This window comes from Dipodomys merriami, unplaced genomic scaffold (assembly GCF_024711535.1).
Source record: "Dipodomys merriami isolate MVZ:Mamm:240054 unplaced genomic scaffold, mDipMer1.0.p SCAF_4, whole genome shotgun sequence".
Classification (NCBI taxonomy): domain Eukaryota; kingdom Metazoa; phylum Chordata; class Mammalia; order Rodentia; family Heteromyidae; genus Dipodomys; species Dipodomys merriami.
In genome coordinates, this window is record NW_027205603.1 from 63,232,947 (window position 1) to 63,249,326 (window position 16,380).

The 16,380-nt window shown below is 41.1% G+C and overlaps 1 protein-coding gene across 1 annotated transcript in view; it reads left to right on the forward strand.

The window, feature by feature from the left end:
• The first annotated feature begins 60 nt into the window (after positions 1 to 60).
• The window catches only part of Pop1 (POP1 homolog, ribonuclease P/MRP subunit), a 37,173-nt gene continuing 20,853 nt past the window's right edge, over positions 61 to 16,380 (forward strand). The window contains exons 1-9 of the mRNA XM_069991122.1: positions 61 to 127; positions 5,131 to 5,274; positions 7,999 to 8,166; positions 9,392 to 9,567; positions 10,447 to 10,695; positions 12,694 to 12,781; positions 13,759 to 13,946; positions 15,448 to 15,704; positions 15,826 to 15,919. Of these exons, the coding sequence (XP_069847223.1) occupies positions 5,133 to 5,274; positions 7,999 to 8,166; positions 9,392 to 9,567; positions 10,447 to 10,695; positions 12,694 to 12,781; positions 13,759 to 13,946; positions 15,448 to 15,704; positions 15,826 to 15,919 (1,362 nt within the window). The 5' untranslated portion in view covers positions 61 to 127; positions 5,131 to 5,132. The remainder of the gene's footprint in view (positions 128 to 5,130; positions 5,275 to 7,998; positions 8,167 to 9,391; positions 9,568 to 10,446; positions 10,696 to 12,693; positions 12,782 to 13,758; positions 13,947 to 15,447; positions 15,705 to 15,825; positions 15,920 to 16,380) is intronic.

Sequence of the window (16,380 nt, forward strand, 5' to 3'; positions counted from 1 at the left end):
CACGTGCAGGAAGAGGCCGGGCTGGCGCATGCGCTCTGCGTCTCGCTCGCTGCACTGACCGTCAGGGGCGGCGGGGGGGACTTGCGGCACAGGCTTGTCATTCTGACCCTAGGAACCCTCAGGACAGGTAGGTCGCGAGGCCCTCATTTTCCCTGGCATCCAGTAGTCTTGGGGTGGGAGGGGGGCGTGTGTGCATGCGGTTCCCTGCTAGGTGCCCGTGTCCTGGCCGGCTTCCCCTGCATATCTTCGGTCCTCGGACCTCCGACCTCTTCTGCTCGCTGCGCCACGGCCCGTCTTCCAGGTCCAGAGCGTTCTGTGCCAGGTGCCCTGCGGCGCCGAGTCAGCCCCTTCCCCGCCTTGTCCTGTCGGAAGGAGCCCATCCTGGGGTTCGTGTGCAGCTCTAAGGAGCAAGCCGGGCCCTTTTAAGGAGACCACGCGGGCACCCGGGCGTTGTCCTTTCTCCCGCTTGCGGTACACGTCTCCTCGATTGGAGCTGAGCCCCACCACGGGGATCTGATTTCAAAAGGAAAGAAAGTGATTTGGGGCTAGAATAGCCCCCGACCTGGTCCAGGCTGGGCGGGACACGTGCTGCGGTAGCGGGGTTACTCTGGGCTGGGTAAGTCCATCCTGTGATTATATGCAGTATTGGCATTTACGCGTGCCAGCCTGCAGTCAGCATCTACATCGTGAGCCTGAAATTTGTGTATGGCAGTCTGCTAAGTGCTGGGGCTGTGACGACGAAGAAAAAGGTAGAAAATATCTCAGACCTTCCTGCTTTCAAATGTACCATAAGAAATCTCTTTGAGCCAAGAATGGTGGCTCGCTTCTTTAATCCTAGCTGCTCTGGAGGCTGAAGATCTGAGGATCGCGGTTCAAAGACATATCAGGCAGGAAAATTAGTGGAACTCTTACCTCTAGTAAATGGCCAAAAAGCCAGGAATGGAGCTTGAGTACAAAATGTAGGCTTTAGTACAAAAGTTCAGCGACAGTGCCCAGGCCCTGAGGTCAAGCCCATGTTCACCAACACACACACTAAATCTCCTTGAATCTCTCTTACCTCTCATTTGGTCGGTTTTTGCTTTTCTACTTGTAGTTCAAGAACCTTTAGATCATTCTCACTGTTTAGGAATCCAACCTGGAAAAAAGACCTATCTGCCTAGTCTTTCCCAGCCTATTTGGTTTTATACTGTTCTAAATCCTCTATTGGTCTAGTCTTCTGTTCCCAAGGTAGATTACCAAATATGCTTTCATCGCTGTCCATCAGATTTTAGCAAACTGATATCTTGTATTCTTCCCGATGATAACAGGAAGATTTTCATTAAGATTTCTATTTGGCTGTACTGCAGAATTTAGTATTTTGTCATAGGAGCTGTCATTCACCAAGCATTTTATGTTTTAAGCGTAGTGAGTAGAACCAAGACTGCTTGGTGTGAATTGCAGAAGAATCCCTGCTCTGTTTCAGAGACAGCACCAGCCTAGCAAGTACTTCCATCATAGAATTCTGAGAATTAAGTGAATAAGGAACCTAGAACAGTTGCCTGACACAAAATTCTCAGTTAATGTTAGCTGTTTAAGACACCTAAATTCCTAGAGAAAAGCAGACCACATCTTCTTTGTTGTTGTTGTGGTTGTGGGGCTTGAACTCAGGGCCTGAGCGCTGTCCCTAAGCTCTTTTTGCTCAAGTCTAGTGCTCTACCACTTTGAGCCACGGTGTACATTCCTGTTTTCTGGTGGTTAATTGGAGAGAAGAGTCTCATGGACTTTCCTGCCTTTTTGAACCTCGATTCTCGTGAGCCATCAGCACCCAGCAATATCCTTACACTACAGAGGTGTTTACACAGTGTCTGAAACTGTTAGACACATCATAGGTACTCAAAAGCTTGTGGAATTTGGTTAAACTGGATAACTAGAAGATGCTTTTTCTTTATAAATAATTTATATGTAGTTTTGTAAGTAGAAAGCTCTCATGTTACAAATAAATTCAACTTGTGTAACATATTTCCTATTAAAGAAGATACCTCGGAAGGCAGATTTTATGTCAAGCAGCATTTTTCAGAAGTGGAAGAAAATGGAGACCAGTTGGCTGGTTCCTCAGTTGTCTAGCAAGTAGTGAATCTGATTAGCCAGAGGATACTACACTATATGAGAAACCATGACATCCTTTTATTAAAGATTTGGAAGTCCAAATCTTTAGTATGTTTAGTATGCATTAACATGTTGAACACAAAGACACAAAAGAACTGAGTGAATATGGAAATAAACACAAATCGTGGTGATTAGGAATAGGTATAAAACTGGCTTAGAAGTTATAAGATACCCTCAGTCTTTATAAGGATGTCTTCTGTATTCATTCTCTTCCCCAGTTGGAACAGTTTGAGGTCTATCTAATGCTAGTTTATTTTGCTTAGGTTTTAGTTTAGAACCAATGTTCAGAGACGTGACATCCTAAGGTTACTACCACAATCCCCCAGCATCTTTTTTTTTTTTTTTGGTTGGTCCTGGGGCTTGAACTGTGGGCCTGGGCACTGCCCCTCAGCTCTTCAGCTCAAGGCTAGCGCTCCACCACTTGAGTCACAGCGCCACTTTGGGCTTTTTCTGCTTATGTGATGCTGAGGAATTGAACCCAGGGCCTCATGCATGCAAGGCCAGCCCTTTACCACTGAGCCACCTTCCCAACCCCCTTAGCATCTTGTTTCTGGCTCATTTGAATCCTGATTGGAGTTGGAGATGGTAGGGTAGTTCTCTGCTGTTTTGGGGGGTAACAAGTAGGTCAATGATGAGGCTGAAAACTGTTGTAAATGGATCTCAGTGTAGACTAATCTGAATAACATGCTTCAGTAGTTAGTCAATTCCATAGAATTACACTTATACTCAATTTGAAAAATGTTTTTGGGTCTAGATAGAGGTGTGTTTATTTAGGGGGAAATAAAGAGTGAGAGTGAAATGACCAACCTATTATTGCACTTATTTAAGAATAATAGCTATTGTCAGGAGTAGCACTGTGGCTCAAGTGGTAGAGCGCTAGCCTTGAGCTTTAAGAGCTGAGGGACAGCGCCCAGACCTAGAGTTCAAGCCCCACGACTGACCAAAAAAAAAAAACAAAACCAAAACCCCAAAATCAAAACAATAAAAATAAAAAAGAATAATAGCTACTGTAAACTGAGCATTTTGTATTATCTAGATGGTAATTCTCTGCATAGGTAGAAGGCTAAAGCTTAAATACTAGCATGTAAGCTTGATATTTATTTACTACTAAAAATACCAAGATATTTCCCTGCCTCCTGGTGTTCCCATGCAGCGCCTTTCAGATGGATAGTGCCAGTGCTTGTATTTGTCCCTAAGTTGATGTGACTAGACATTCTGGTTTCAAATCTATTTCATAATGCCATGTAGAATAGTTGTGGTTAAAAAGTTACATGCAGATATACATATTGTTTCATAAAAATTACGTTTTAGTTATTTGTTATACTTAGAGCAATACAATGTATTGTAGGGGATGAGTTGATAAAAGTTAATGTCTTGGGCTTGGAATTTGGCCCTAGCATGCATGAAACCCTGGGTTCAATTCCTCAGTACCACATAAACAGAAAAAGCTGGAAGTGGTGCTGTGGCTCAAGCGGTAGAGTGCTAGCCTTGACCACAGAGAGGCTCAAGGATAGTCCTGAGTTCAAGCTCCAGGAGGAACCAAAAAAAAAAAGTGAATGTCTCTAGGAGGTAACATTGTTAATGCAGTTCATTTCAAAATAGAAAACAGGTGTTTAAAAGGGAAGCAGCCAGTAAAGGGGGGGGGGGGTGTGTTGAGTTAGTTTCAGGTGGGGAACTGTGGAGTAAATCAGGCTTCACTAGACTGTTACTCTGTATCCTTTATTTATTTATTTATTTTTGGGTCCAGTCGTGGGCCTGAACTCTGGGCCTGGGCGCTGTCCCTCAGCTCTTCAGCTCAAGGCTAGCACTCTACCATTTGAGCCACAGCGCCACTTCCGGCTTTTTTCTTTTTGCTTATGTGGTGCTGAGGAATCGAACCCAGGGCCTCATGCATGCAAGACAAGCGCTCTACCACTGAGCCACCTTCCCAGCCCCACTTTGTATCCTTTATACTTCAGATCAAAGTCATTGCCTCTTACTATCACAAACCAAAGATAGTTTCTTTTTACTAGTAAAATGAACACATCTATAACTTTCATTGTTAGCATTGATTAAGGTGGTCCCTTACCTAAGAATCTAGATAGTCTTTTAAGAATTTGAAAAAAAATTTAAATTGTTATTATGAAGATGATGTACAGAGGGGTTACAGTTACATAAGTCAGGTAAATAGTGCATTTCTTTTTGGACAGTGTCATCCCTGTCCTCCCTCTTTCCCAGTTTTTCCCTCCTCTCCCCACCCTCAAGTAGTATAGTTCATTTTCAACATAGTGTCTAATGATTAATACTGCTGTATGTGTTTATCTTTGTCCCTCTTTGTGTGTGTGTGTATGTGTATATGTGTGTATGTATGTGTGCGTGTATGTGTGTGTGTGTGTGTTTGTGTGTGTTGGTCTTGGGGCTTTGAGGGCCTGGGTGCTAGCCCTGAGATTCTTTTTCTTAAGGTTAGCATTCTATCACTTAAGCCACAGGTCCACTTTGGTCTTTTGTGAGTAATTTATTGAAGGTAAAAGTCTCATGGACTTTCCTCCCCAGGCTGTCTTCAAACCACGATCCTTAGATCTCAGCCTTCTGAGTAGCTAGGATTATAGGCATGAGCTATCAGTACCCATTGTCCCTCCATTTTAAGTATTTTTAAAAATCATGCATAATTTTCTTTCTTCCAACTGACTTATCTAATGTCTACATTTGTACATGATTTAGTTAATCGGCAGTGCAAACTAGGCTATGCCAATAGAGCTTCTTCCACTATTTCTATTGAAACGCGTTTTTGGTATTAATACCATTCATGACTTCCTTGCAATTTCCCCTTTTTAGGAATTTGTACTGTAGACTAATTTCATAGTAACATTTTGGTGTCATCAAGCTACCTACAGTAAATGAACATTTATTATACAGAAGAATTAAATTTTGAGTTATATATGAATTTTTATTGCACTTATTACTTTTGAAAGAGAGCTCTAACAGTATAAAATATTCCCTTTCCAGAAATGTCTACTGCAAAGGAAAGAAAACATGCTAAGAAAATGAGAAACCAGCCCACCAACGTCACTCTGTCCTCTGGCTTTGTGGCACAGAGAGGTGTAAAGCACCATAATGGAGGGGGCAGACCTTTCCAAGCTCAGCAACAAGGTAAGGTGCACATGGTGTTCTTGCCACTTCCATTGAAAGTAAATTGCTTTTTGCCAACTCTTCAGTAGTTATTAAATGAGTAGTACGTGAGCTGATGTTTTCTCAAAGGTTACACATTAGTGCTTACTCACTGAAGTTTATTTGTAGCCCTCAAGTCAGCGCTCGTGGAACTTGGATGATCATTCCTGGACATGCAGGGAGCAGGAGTATATTCAAATTGCTCTATGCAGAAGTTTGCCATTGCCTTCTTGTGTCTGCTGTCATGCAGAGATGGCTGGGGTGTGGAGTTCATAGAAGGCAGTGTAGTATGGTGCAAGATGTGTCAGCTCTGCTAGGGTTTAAACATCTCAGCCTTGGACTGGTCTTTTAGAAACAGAATTTACCATCATAGGTTATTTTTAGGATTTAAAGTTATAATTATGTGAGATTGATAGGCTCTGTAGATAGCTAGGCAAAAAGGTGTGTATATGATAGGATAGATAATTTCCTCAAGAAGCACAGTTTCAGTATTTGCTAATTCAGTCTTCACTGAGGCTTTATAGAACATAGGTACTTCAGTATGGCTATTCATACTTTAGAGCTGATGTATTTTATTTCTACCTTAAGATTTACTAGATTATACTTTTATACTTTCCAAGAGAATTATAGTAGTCATTATATCTGTACCTTACTTGTGTGCTGGTTTTTACCTTTAGAAAGTGGTAGGAAGGTGATAGTGTTCATTGGCACAGCAGAAGGAAAAGCCAGTTTGGGCAGACAGCAAACACAGAGTGTAAAGAACAGTGACCCATGGGTCAATTAAATAGATTTTAGATTTAAACTCATAAAAGATCTAGATACAGGGGCTGGGAAAGTGGCTCAGTGGTAGAGTGCTTGCCTTGCATGCATGAGGCCCTGGGTTCGATTCCTCAGCACCACATAAGCAAAAAAGAAAAAAAGCCGGAAGTGGCACTGTGGCTCAAGTGGTAGAGTGCTAGCCTTGAGCTGAAGAGCTGAGGGACAGCGCCCAGGCCCAGAGTTCAGGCCCCACAACTGGACCCCTAAAAAAAAGATCTAGATACAGATCCAGCAATTGAAGACAGCCATGATAGGTGACAAGCTTCTGTGGAGGTAGTAGGTTGCTGGTTCCGTCTAGCAGCTGCTGTGATGGTGGATGAAGAATTGCCCATGCAATGCTAAATAATATTTACTATCATCACGGAGATGAGGAATGAGCTTAGTTGATGTGATGACTTGATTAAACTGAAGGAGTCTTTTCCATCCTCTGCTTTTTTTTTTTTTTTTGGTTGACCATGGAGCTTGAACTTAAGGCCTGGGCGCTGTCTCTGAGCTCTTTTGCTGAACCTAGTGTTCTACCACTTTGAGCTACAGTTCCACTTTAGCTTTTACGTGGTTAATTAGAGATAAGAGTCTAAGGGGAATTTTATGCCCTCGCTGGCTTGGAACTGCAATCCTCAGACCTCAGCAGATAACAGGGTATCAGGAAGCAGTAAGATGCATACACACAGACGCTCACCTTGTCTTTTGACAGCAGCATTATGGAGACACAAGGTATGCAATCACACAACCAGCAGTTTTCCTCTAGCATCAGGCATTCTCCATACACTATCCACTCACACTTTCTGAACCCAGTCATAGTTCCCAAGGGGCTCTAGGGTTCCCCTACTGGGGCTTGAACTAGTACTGCGGCTTGAACTCAGGGCCTTAAGTGCCTTCATTTTTCTGCTTATTGCTGGCACTCACTGTGGCTCACTTTAACCATACGTACAGTTGTGTGATAAGTTTTTCACAGATATTACCTTATTTAAAATTCCCAAGACCGACAAAAAAATTAACAGTGACAAACCATATAACATTTCAGGATTATAGTGGCTTAATAATTCATTGCCCAGTGGAAATAAGCAAGAACACTGTAAGCTGTAAAATTCTCCACTGACCTCTTCCCTTTCACAGACTAGTATCTGATGTTAGCTTAAAGTCCCAATGATTACAAGGATTGATTTGCTTTGTATTCTTTCTTTAATAGTGCTTTCTGACTTGAGGGTGCCAGATAATTAGTATAAGACCAAATATACAAAATTACGTGGATTGTAGTATTCAAGGGAGTATCACATTCAGGTTTCTATAATGAAATACCAAAACTAGCAGCTTCTAAATCACAAATTTATGTCTAAAAGTTCTGAGGATAAGTCTGAGATCAAGCAGTAGATCCAATATGAAGAGGGCTGTTTCCTGGTTTGTATATGCTTTTGGCTGTGTCCTTAGATGGCAGAGCCTCTTTAATAATGACACTGGCCCCTTCATAAGGGCTCCCATGATCTGATCACTTCCTAAAGCCTCCACATTCCAATATGGTCACCTTACTGGTTAGGTTTTCAACATTTGAATTTGGGGAGCCATAAACATTCAAACTATAACAAAGAGATTTGGTTGGAAATTCCTTTTGCACTGTAAATATATAATGGAGAAAATTTCCTTGTATTTCTTCAGTTCAGGGATCTTTATTTCCATATGGACATGATCACCCTGTGCTGCCTACTAGCTTTGACCTTGGACAAGTATACAGAATAACCTTCTTGCTCAGTATCCTCTTTAAAAAGAAATAGGAATAGCTACCTTATAGGGTGGTTGTAGGATTAAAAAGTTAATTGGTTTTCCACTCTAGTCCTGATCTCTGGTAAGAGTCCTGTATTTATTTTTGTTTTTTTTTTGCAAATGTTGTAGAGTCTCATTCTGGAAGTTCAAGACAGCGACAAACTAAGATGACCCCCCATTTGCCTCCTGAGCCTGATATGAATGAGCAGTCTTCCTCTAAAGTTATGTTTAAGAAAAAGGGAGGCTGGAAAGCAAGTCTGGAGGGCACCTCTCAGGAAATTCCCAAGTATATAACCGGTGGGTATTTGTCAGGAAGTGCAGTCTGATTCAGTTTTATGAGCTCTTTGGTTCTTGAACAGCCAATTGTGCCAACAAATTGCTCTCCCTACCATCTGGCTTTCCCTCCCTCACTTTCCCTCTCTGCCATCCATTTGGGCCCTTCTCACCTTCAGCCTGGTCTTTGGGTATTTGGGTATAACTGCCTTAGGTGTGATGGCTCTCCTTCAGATTCTCTCCCTTCCCTGAGGAGTGGGTCATGTACGCTCTTTAGCATGGCATTCTCCAAAGACAGAAGTAAACTTACTGTGCTCTGCAGCAACCGAGACCTTTGTTTCCAGGCCCTTGCAAGCTTCATCTTCTGTCACCCTTATCTCTATTGACAGGTTATCCATGTCCCTTGCACACACTGTAGATGTGCCTCCTAGTCTCTCCATGCTTTCTTGGATGAACTCACAAGTTTTTTCCAGCATTCTGGAAGTGTGTGTGTGTGTGTGTTGGTCATGGAGCTTTAACTCAGGGCCGTGTGTGTGTGTGTGTGTGTGTGTGTGTGTGTGTGTGTGTGTGTGTGTGTGTTGGTCATGGAGCTTTAACTCGGGGCCGTGTGTGTGTGTGTGTGTGTGTGTGTGTGTGTGTGTGTGTGTGTGTTGGTCATGGAGCTTTAACTCGGGGCCGTGTGTGTGTGTGTGTGTATGTGTGTGTGTGTGTGTTGGTCATGGAGCTTTAACTCAGGGCCTGGTTACTGTCCCTGAGCTCTTTTGCTCAAGGCTAGCACTTTGCACTATAGCACTGCTTCTTTTTAAAAAATCATAATGGTTCTGTGTTTAGAAAAATCAGAAAATATGATGAAAAATCCCATGGAATCAAAACCAATATTAATCTCTTTCCTATGATTGCTGCACTTCAAAATGATTGTAATTGTATTATATATGTATGTATTATAGATATGCACAAATATACATTATACATATATACACACACGTGTGTGTATATATACATCTTTATATATATATTCCTTGTTTTTAAGAACCCTTTGTAAAAGTTTTTTTTTTCCATCAGAAAAATAAAACACAATATTTAAATCTTTACAGAAAACTTGGGGACAGAAATAACCTGTTTTTAATGGGGGTCAGGCTGGTGGCTGAACTATAAGCTCACATACTTCAGATTTGTCTTCCCTATGAAATCCAAGAAAGCTGCTTGAATCAGCACTCATTTTTAATGGCATTGATGTTTCTCTTGACAGCTTCCACTTTTGCTCAAGCGCGGGCTGCTGAAATCAGTGCCATGGTAAAAGCTGTGACCCAGAAGTCTTCTAACTCACTGGTGTTCCAGACTCTACCACGGCACATGAGGCGGAGAGCTATGAGCCACAATGTCAAACGTCTTCCCAGACGGTTACGAGAGATGGCCCAGAAGGAGGTGGGAATTCCACTCAGTGCAAATGTTTAAGTTAGTAGTTCCTAGAGGAGACTGAGAAGTGTTGACCCAAAAGAACTCACTAAGACTAAAATCAGAAAACCTTATTTTTGTAAATTTTTAGTTTAATCACTATCTATCCCTCTTTATCCTTCCTAATTAATCCAAGTTACCAGGCTTAGTATTATAGCTGCTTTTAGAATTTGTGATTGCAGGGCTGGGAAGTTGGCTAAGTGGTAGAGCGCTTGCCTTGCATGCCTGAGGCCCTGGGTTTGATTCCTCAGCACCACATAAGCAAAAAGAAAAAAGCCAGAGTGGCGCTGTGGCTAAAGTGGTAGAGCGCTAGCCTAGAGCTGAAGAGCTGAGGGACAGCGCCCAGGCCCAGAGTTCAGGCCCCACAACCGGACCCCCAAAAAAAAAAAAAAAGAATTTGTGATTGCATTTAGCAACCTGTCTGTAGCCTAATTAATTTTCCATTTTTATATTTTGATCTTAACGTTTTTCATTTAGTTACAGATTAAGATTAAGCAGGTTAAACGACAAGAAGTGTTTGATTTATTTTCTGATCACTATTAATAGCCACATTAAACTTAGATTTACTGAGTTAACATTTTATAAGTGTTGTAATATTGCTAAAGGATGAAGCTTGGCAGTGAGGTAACGTTAGAATGGTGTCTTCCTCTTAGGCTTCCTTTTCTCTAAAATCTTCATTTTCCCATTGTCTTCATTCTCTCCGTTCCATTGACTACATTCTTGCATAGGAGAAACTAAGTTAAAACTGAAACAAACAAGTCTGCAAAATACTGTTATTTGTTTGAATTCCTGACATCTTGTCATGAGACACTTACAGACTAGGATCTGACTCTCTCTTTTATTTTGCAGGCAGAGAAGGCTGTACATCAGAAAAAAGAACACTCAAAAAACAAAAGTCATAAAGCTCGAAGATGTCACCTAAACCGGACACTGGAGTTTAACCGTAGACAAAAGAAGAACAGATGGCTAGAAACTCATATCTGGCATGCCAAGCGCTTTCACATGGTGAAGAAATGGGGCTACTGCCTGGGAGAGAGGCCGACAGTGAAGAGCCACCGGGCCTGCTACCGAGCCATGACAAACCTTTGCCTCCTTCAGGTATACCCTGCCAAATAGACTTTTTTAATTTTTATTTTTATTTCTTTTTGGGTCCGGTCGTGGGGCCTGAACTCTGGGCCTGGGCGCGGTCCCTCAGCTCTTCAGCTCAAGGCTAGTGCTCTACCACTTGAGCCATAGCGTCACTTCTGGCTTTTTTCTTTTTTGCTTATGTGGTGCTGGGGAATCGAACCCAGGGCCTCATGCATGCAAGGCAAGCACTCTACCACTGAGCCACCTTCCCAGCCCTATTTTTATTTTTGTTTAGGCTCTTTCCAATGCTAATTTTTTTTGGAGGGGTTTGAACATTTGTTTACAAGGTTTTAGCTAATGTAACTGTTTTTAAAGTAAACCCCTCCAAAAAAGTCATTTGCTAATATCTGAAGTAGCACATACATATTACCCTCCCCCACCAAAAGAAGCTATAGTCAGTTAAACTATTAATGCAGATAACTGAAAAATATCCCAAGAAGGAAATATTTGCAGCATTCCATAGGAAATAAAAAACATGTGTTCATAGGAGCTCGATGATTTTGTGTTACTGACTACATCAGTACTATTGGAAGTGGTGACATCAGGCTTGGAAATCCAGTATCAATTTTTAAATTAGTTCTTGGTATGCCAGCGTTCTATCTTTGAGGTTATCCATCTTCAAAACAACAACTGAACAGTTGTTCTTCACAGGGTGAAGAGTCATCAAATGCAGGTCTGTATGACAGGAAGCTTTGAGTATCAATTTGAAATGGGCTCTGGGTACTTCTCCTGGAGCCTGGGAACAGGTAGAGGTCCTTCCTCATGGCCATTTACCTAGTTGAAGCTTGTGATGGTGCCACATTAGAGTGTTGGTGTGTTGTTTTATAGTCCCAAGTGAGTGGGTTACATAGTTGTTGTGCTGTGATTAAGTAGGTAGTTAGCATTATTTTCATCTTTCAGGTGGAGACAGGTCCAGAGAGGTTAGGTAGTTTACCCATGAGTGTATAACACAGCCAATGAGTGATGAAGTTCAACTTTGAGCCAGGTCATCTGACTCCAGACAATTGTTCTCTGCTGTTAAGCAGTTGTACAAATCTGGGTGAGATTCACCTGACCACTGTTAATTGAGAGTGAGTTTATTGGTAGGAAGATTTCTCTGTGCTAGTGATGGCATTGATTGATATGACTTTGTCAGAGTCACAGTATGATTTCTATTTTAATTTCAGTTGTCCAATTTACTGAAAGTGATCAAAGTTGCGGTGGCAGAGTCTGCTTTGGGAATCAGTGAGCCTGACTTGAATGCTGGCTTTACTTGGTTATATGGTTTTGGAGGAGTAACTATCTCTGTGCCTTGTTGGTGCTTACCTGAAAAATAAGGGAATCGTAGTGTTGGTTTGTCAGGTTGTTGAGAGTGCTGTTAACTCACTAGTTCAACATTGGCTTCCCTAACTCAGTTCTGTCTCTTCCTCTTAACATTGGTAAAGTCTTAACTTTCTCTCTCTTTTCTTTGTATGTTGCTCAGCCACAGGTGTATATTATGATCCGGATGGGGTAAATTACTTGTAACATTGTGCCTCAGGGCTCAGTGATTCCTAATATTGATGACTTCTGTTAGGACCAAAGCGAGCAATCTTACCAATATATGTAGAATTTATTAGAGTCTTGCTATTTTTACTATGGTTTCTTACCTTAGGTGGGTTTTGGGAATGGATATCTTTACTGAGAAGAAGCAGTTTTTTCTGCCCTATTTTGAACTTGCTTATAATCTGGATAAAATATAGCTTTGCTGAACCGTAGAATCCTGTAATGTATATCTTCAAGGGAGATTCATTTTTATTTAAATCAGATTGGTTTTAAAAAGATATGCAAATGTAATAAGAATGTCTAGGTTTTCAATTTTGATTTTTCGAAAAGGTCGCTTTGATCATTTGTTCTGGGTTTTAGACTTCTACAGGTATGGCTTTTGGCTTCTTATCAGTTTTGCTCCATGTAGATTCTAAGGAGTTTAATTGTGTTTCCTCTGTGCAGGATTTATCCTACTACTGTTGTCTGGAGTTGAAGGGCAAAGAGGAAGAAATACTAAAGGCACTTTCTCAGATGTGTAGCATAGATACAGGTAATCTTGCCGTCAGCCTGAGTCCTGTTTTTAGCCTTTATGTATTTATCCACTTTACAAATAAGGGCCTATTATAAGCATTTTGGAATTAAATGTATATAAATATGTGTATATATACATAGGTATATAAATATACTTATTATGTTTGTTCCCAATAAGTAACGGGGAATAATATCTTATTCAAGGTAATAATTGTATCTTATTCAAGGTAAAATGGGTGGCCTTTAAATTTTTTTTGACATTGTGAAGTATAAAAATGACAGACCCATTATTCTGCTGGAATGAATTTAGGCAGGAATATCTCAAAACTCTTGGTAAGTCATCTATTTAGTAAATCTCTTTTTTTTTTTTGTGCCAATCCTGGGACTTGAACATGGGGCCTAGGCATTGTCCCTGAGCTTTTGGTCAAGGCTAAAACTTACCACTTGAGCCACAGCTCTACTTACAGCTTTATCCCTCCCCTTCCAGTCCTATATCGTCCTCATCCCCCCTCCAACCACCTCAGTTAATTGAGATAAGAGTCTCATGTAAGACAGTTGCTGATGATTTATGCCTGTAACCTAGCTACTAAGAGGCTGAGAGCTGAGGATCACCATCTGAAGTCAGCTTGGGCAGGAAAAGTTTGTGAGACTCTTTTTCTTCAATTAACCACAAAAAGCTGGAAGTGGAACTGTGGCTCAAGTGGTAGAGCAGTAGCTTTGAGCAAAACTGCTCAGGGACAGTGCCGAGGCCAAGTTCCAGCACTGTGATTCTCAAATCTCAGCCGCCTGTGTAGCTAGGATTACAGGTGTAAGCCACCGGCTCCTAGCCATTTAGTTAATCTTTCTTGAGCACTAATTGTGTGTCAGGCTTTCCTCTAAGCTATGATAAAAACCAACAGTTCATCCCTCATGGAGACCACAATAAATAGTACTGTGACTGTCAGGAAATAATACTGGGGTCTCAGCATTTGGATCATGTTACTATGTTTGTGTCAGGATTGACATTTGCTGCAGTTCACTGCTTGTCTGGAAGGCGCCAAGGGAGCCTCATGCTTTACCGTGCAAATAAATACCCTGGAGGAATGCTCGGGCCTGTTACATTTATTTGGAATTCTGTGAGGGTCCCTGCTGATATGTGTGAGAGCAGGCAGCTCTGGATCTGGCTTCATCCAACTCTTAAACAGGTATAATCTTTTTGATTCTGTCTCCATCTTTCTGTTAAATCCTTAATGACTACTGAAAATCAGTGTCATAGGACTTTCAAGGAGATAAAACTTTGGCTGATAGTTGGGTGTTAGAATATAGAGGGGAAAGTTGTGTGTATATTGAATGAAGCAAGTTTAAGAATTTCAATTTTTTAGACTTTTACTTAAAATATCTAATTAACAAAGAAGATATATTCAAGGTATACAATGTGATGATTTGACACAGATGTATATTATGTAATGATCACTATATCAAACCAATTAACACATGCATTACCTCATACATAATTAGATCTCCAGACCTCTTCCATCTTGTTGAAGGAGGCAAATCTTTTTTTTTTTTTTTGCAAGTTCTGGGGCTTGAACTCAAGGCCTGAGTGCTATCTTTGAGCCTGTTTGTGCTCAAGGCTAGTGCTCTACCACTTGAGCCACAGCACTACTTCTGGCTTTTTCTGAGTAGTTTGTTGGAGATAAGAGTCTCACGGTCTTTCCTAGCCATGCTGGCTTCAAACTATGATCCTCAGATCTGAGCCTCCTACATTGCTAGCTATGATTACAGGTGTGAGCCACCAGCACCTGGCTGAAGGAGGCAAATCTTATCTTCTGGTTTTTAAGTCATAAGCAAAAGTAGAACCAAAGCTTATTAAGAATAATGAGCTTGAAATGTTTGGGCTAATGCTTCCATCATGCCCTGATTCATTCACAGATGCCCAGCTACACGTGATAGTCCATTTTCATAATGAGAAGCTATTTTCAGTAATTCTGGTGATTTTTTCCTTCTGCATTTACCTAGCTTCTCTTTTGTAGCATTTGTACTGCTTTTCTATTGCAGACTGTAATTTTTTTTTCCCTATTTTAAACTTTGAAAAAATATTGGTCATGTTTTTGTAATATTTGACATTTACTTTATTATCTTTTTGTTTCAAGTGTTGTGCTGTATTCGGAAATAAAAAAAACAACAACAAAAAAACTTTGGCAGTTGAACTCAGGACCTTGCACTTAGTTTGCTGATTAGGCACTTTACCCAAGCCTTCAGCCCCTTTCCCATTAGGTTATTTTCAAATAGGGTCTTTTATGGCACCCACCTATAAAAACTTTTTTATTATGGCAAATTTGGCTTGATTTGTGAATGGATAAAAATGTGAATTTCTAGCCGGGCGCCGGTGGCTCACGTCTGTAATCCTAGCTACTCAGGAGGCTGAGATCTGAGGATCGAGGTTCAAAGCCAGCCCAGGCAGGAAAGACCTTGAGACTCCTGTCTCCAATAAACCACTAGAAAACTGGAAGTGGCGCTGTAGCTCAAGTGGTAGATGGATTGCCTTGAGCTGAAAAGCTGAGGAACAGTGTCCAGGCCCAGAGTTTAAGCCCCACACCGACAAAAAAAAAAAAAAAAAAAGTGAATTTCTAAAGGAAGCCAGCAAAATTGCAGTACTGCATTTAAATTCAGAAATTTAAAGTAAATGTTTAAATATATCCTTAGGATATGTTAGAGGAGATAAAAACAGTGTGCCTGTGTTCAGAACCCATCCAATCAAATATCTGCATCCCTGACCCACTTCTAACACCATCCCTCGAGAAAAGCCAATCTGAACTGGCTGATAAGAAAAGTGGCAAGAAAAGAAAAAGGAAAGATGATGAAGAAAATTTGAAATCAATTAAAAAAATTATTGGTGATGGAACTAGAGATCCCTGCCAACCATGTTCTTGGATCTCTCCAGCCACTGGCATCATAATCAGGTATGAGTTGAATCCACTGTGAACCTAATGAATGTTTTCAATGGAGATTTACTCCATTTTTGCCTGTGAAACAGACATATATGAGGGACATTCCCATTTTGTGATCTTTTTTCTCTTTCAGTGATTTGACGATGGAGATGAACAGATTCCGGCTGATTGGTCCCCTTTCTCACTCCATCCTAACTGAGGCTCTCAAAGCTGCTTCTGTACACACTGTAAGACTAAATGGGACTGTCATGTTTTATTTTAGGCATTTTTTTCTTCATCTTATATATAATTTGATAACATGTTGAATCATGGCTTTTAAGTGCTTATATCCCACTTATTACCATTGATTGATTGATTGATTGTCATTTCTGGACCTTGAACTCTGGGGCTGGGCTCTGACCCTGAGCATCTTTGCTTGAATGTGAGTGCTCTACCACTTGGGGCGCAGCATCATTTCCAACTTTTTTGAGTAGTTTATTGGAGATGAGAGTCTCACGTAGTTTCCTGCCCAGGTTGGGTTCAAACCATAATCCTCAGATCTCAGCCTCACTGGGGCCTGGCTTATTTTTATCTTTTATTTCTAGAAGACCAAATCTGGGTTGTTTTCTAATTTGCACAACCTGTTGTTGCAGTTGTGTCTTGTACAAGGGTTTTAATCTCTTCCTCATAGGTGGGAAATCAGGTAGCC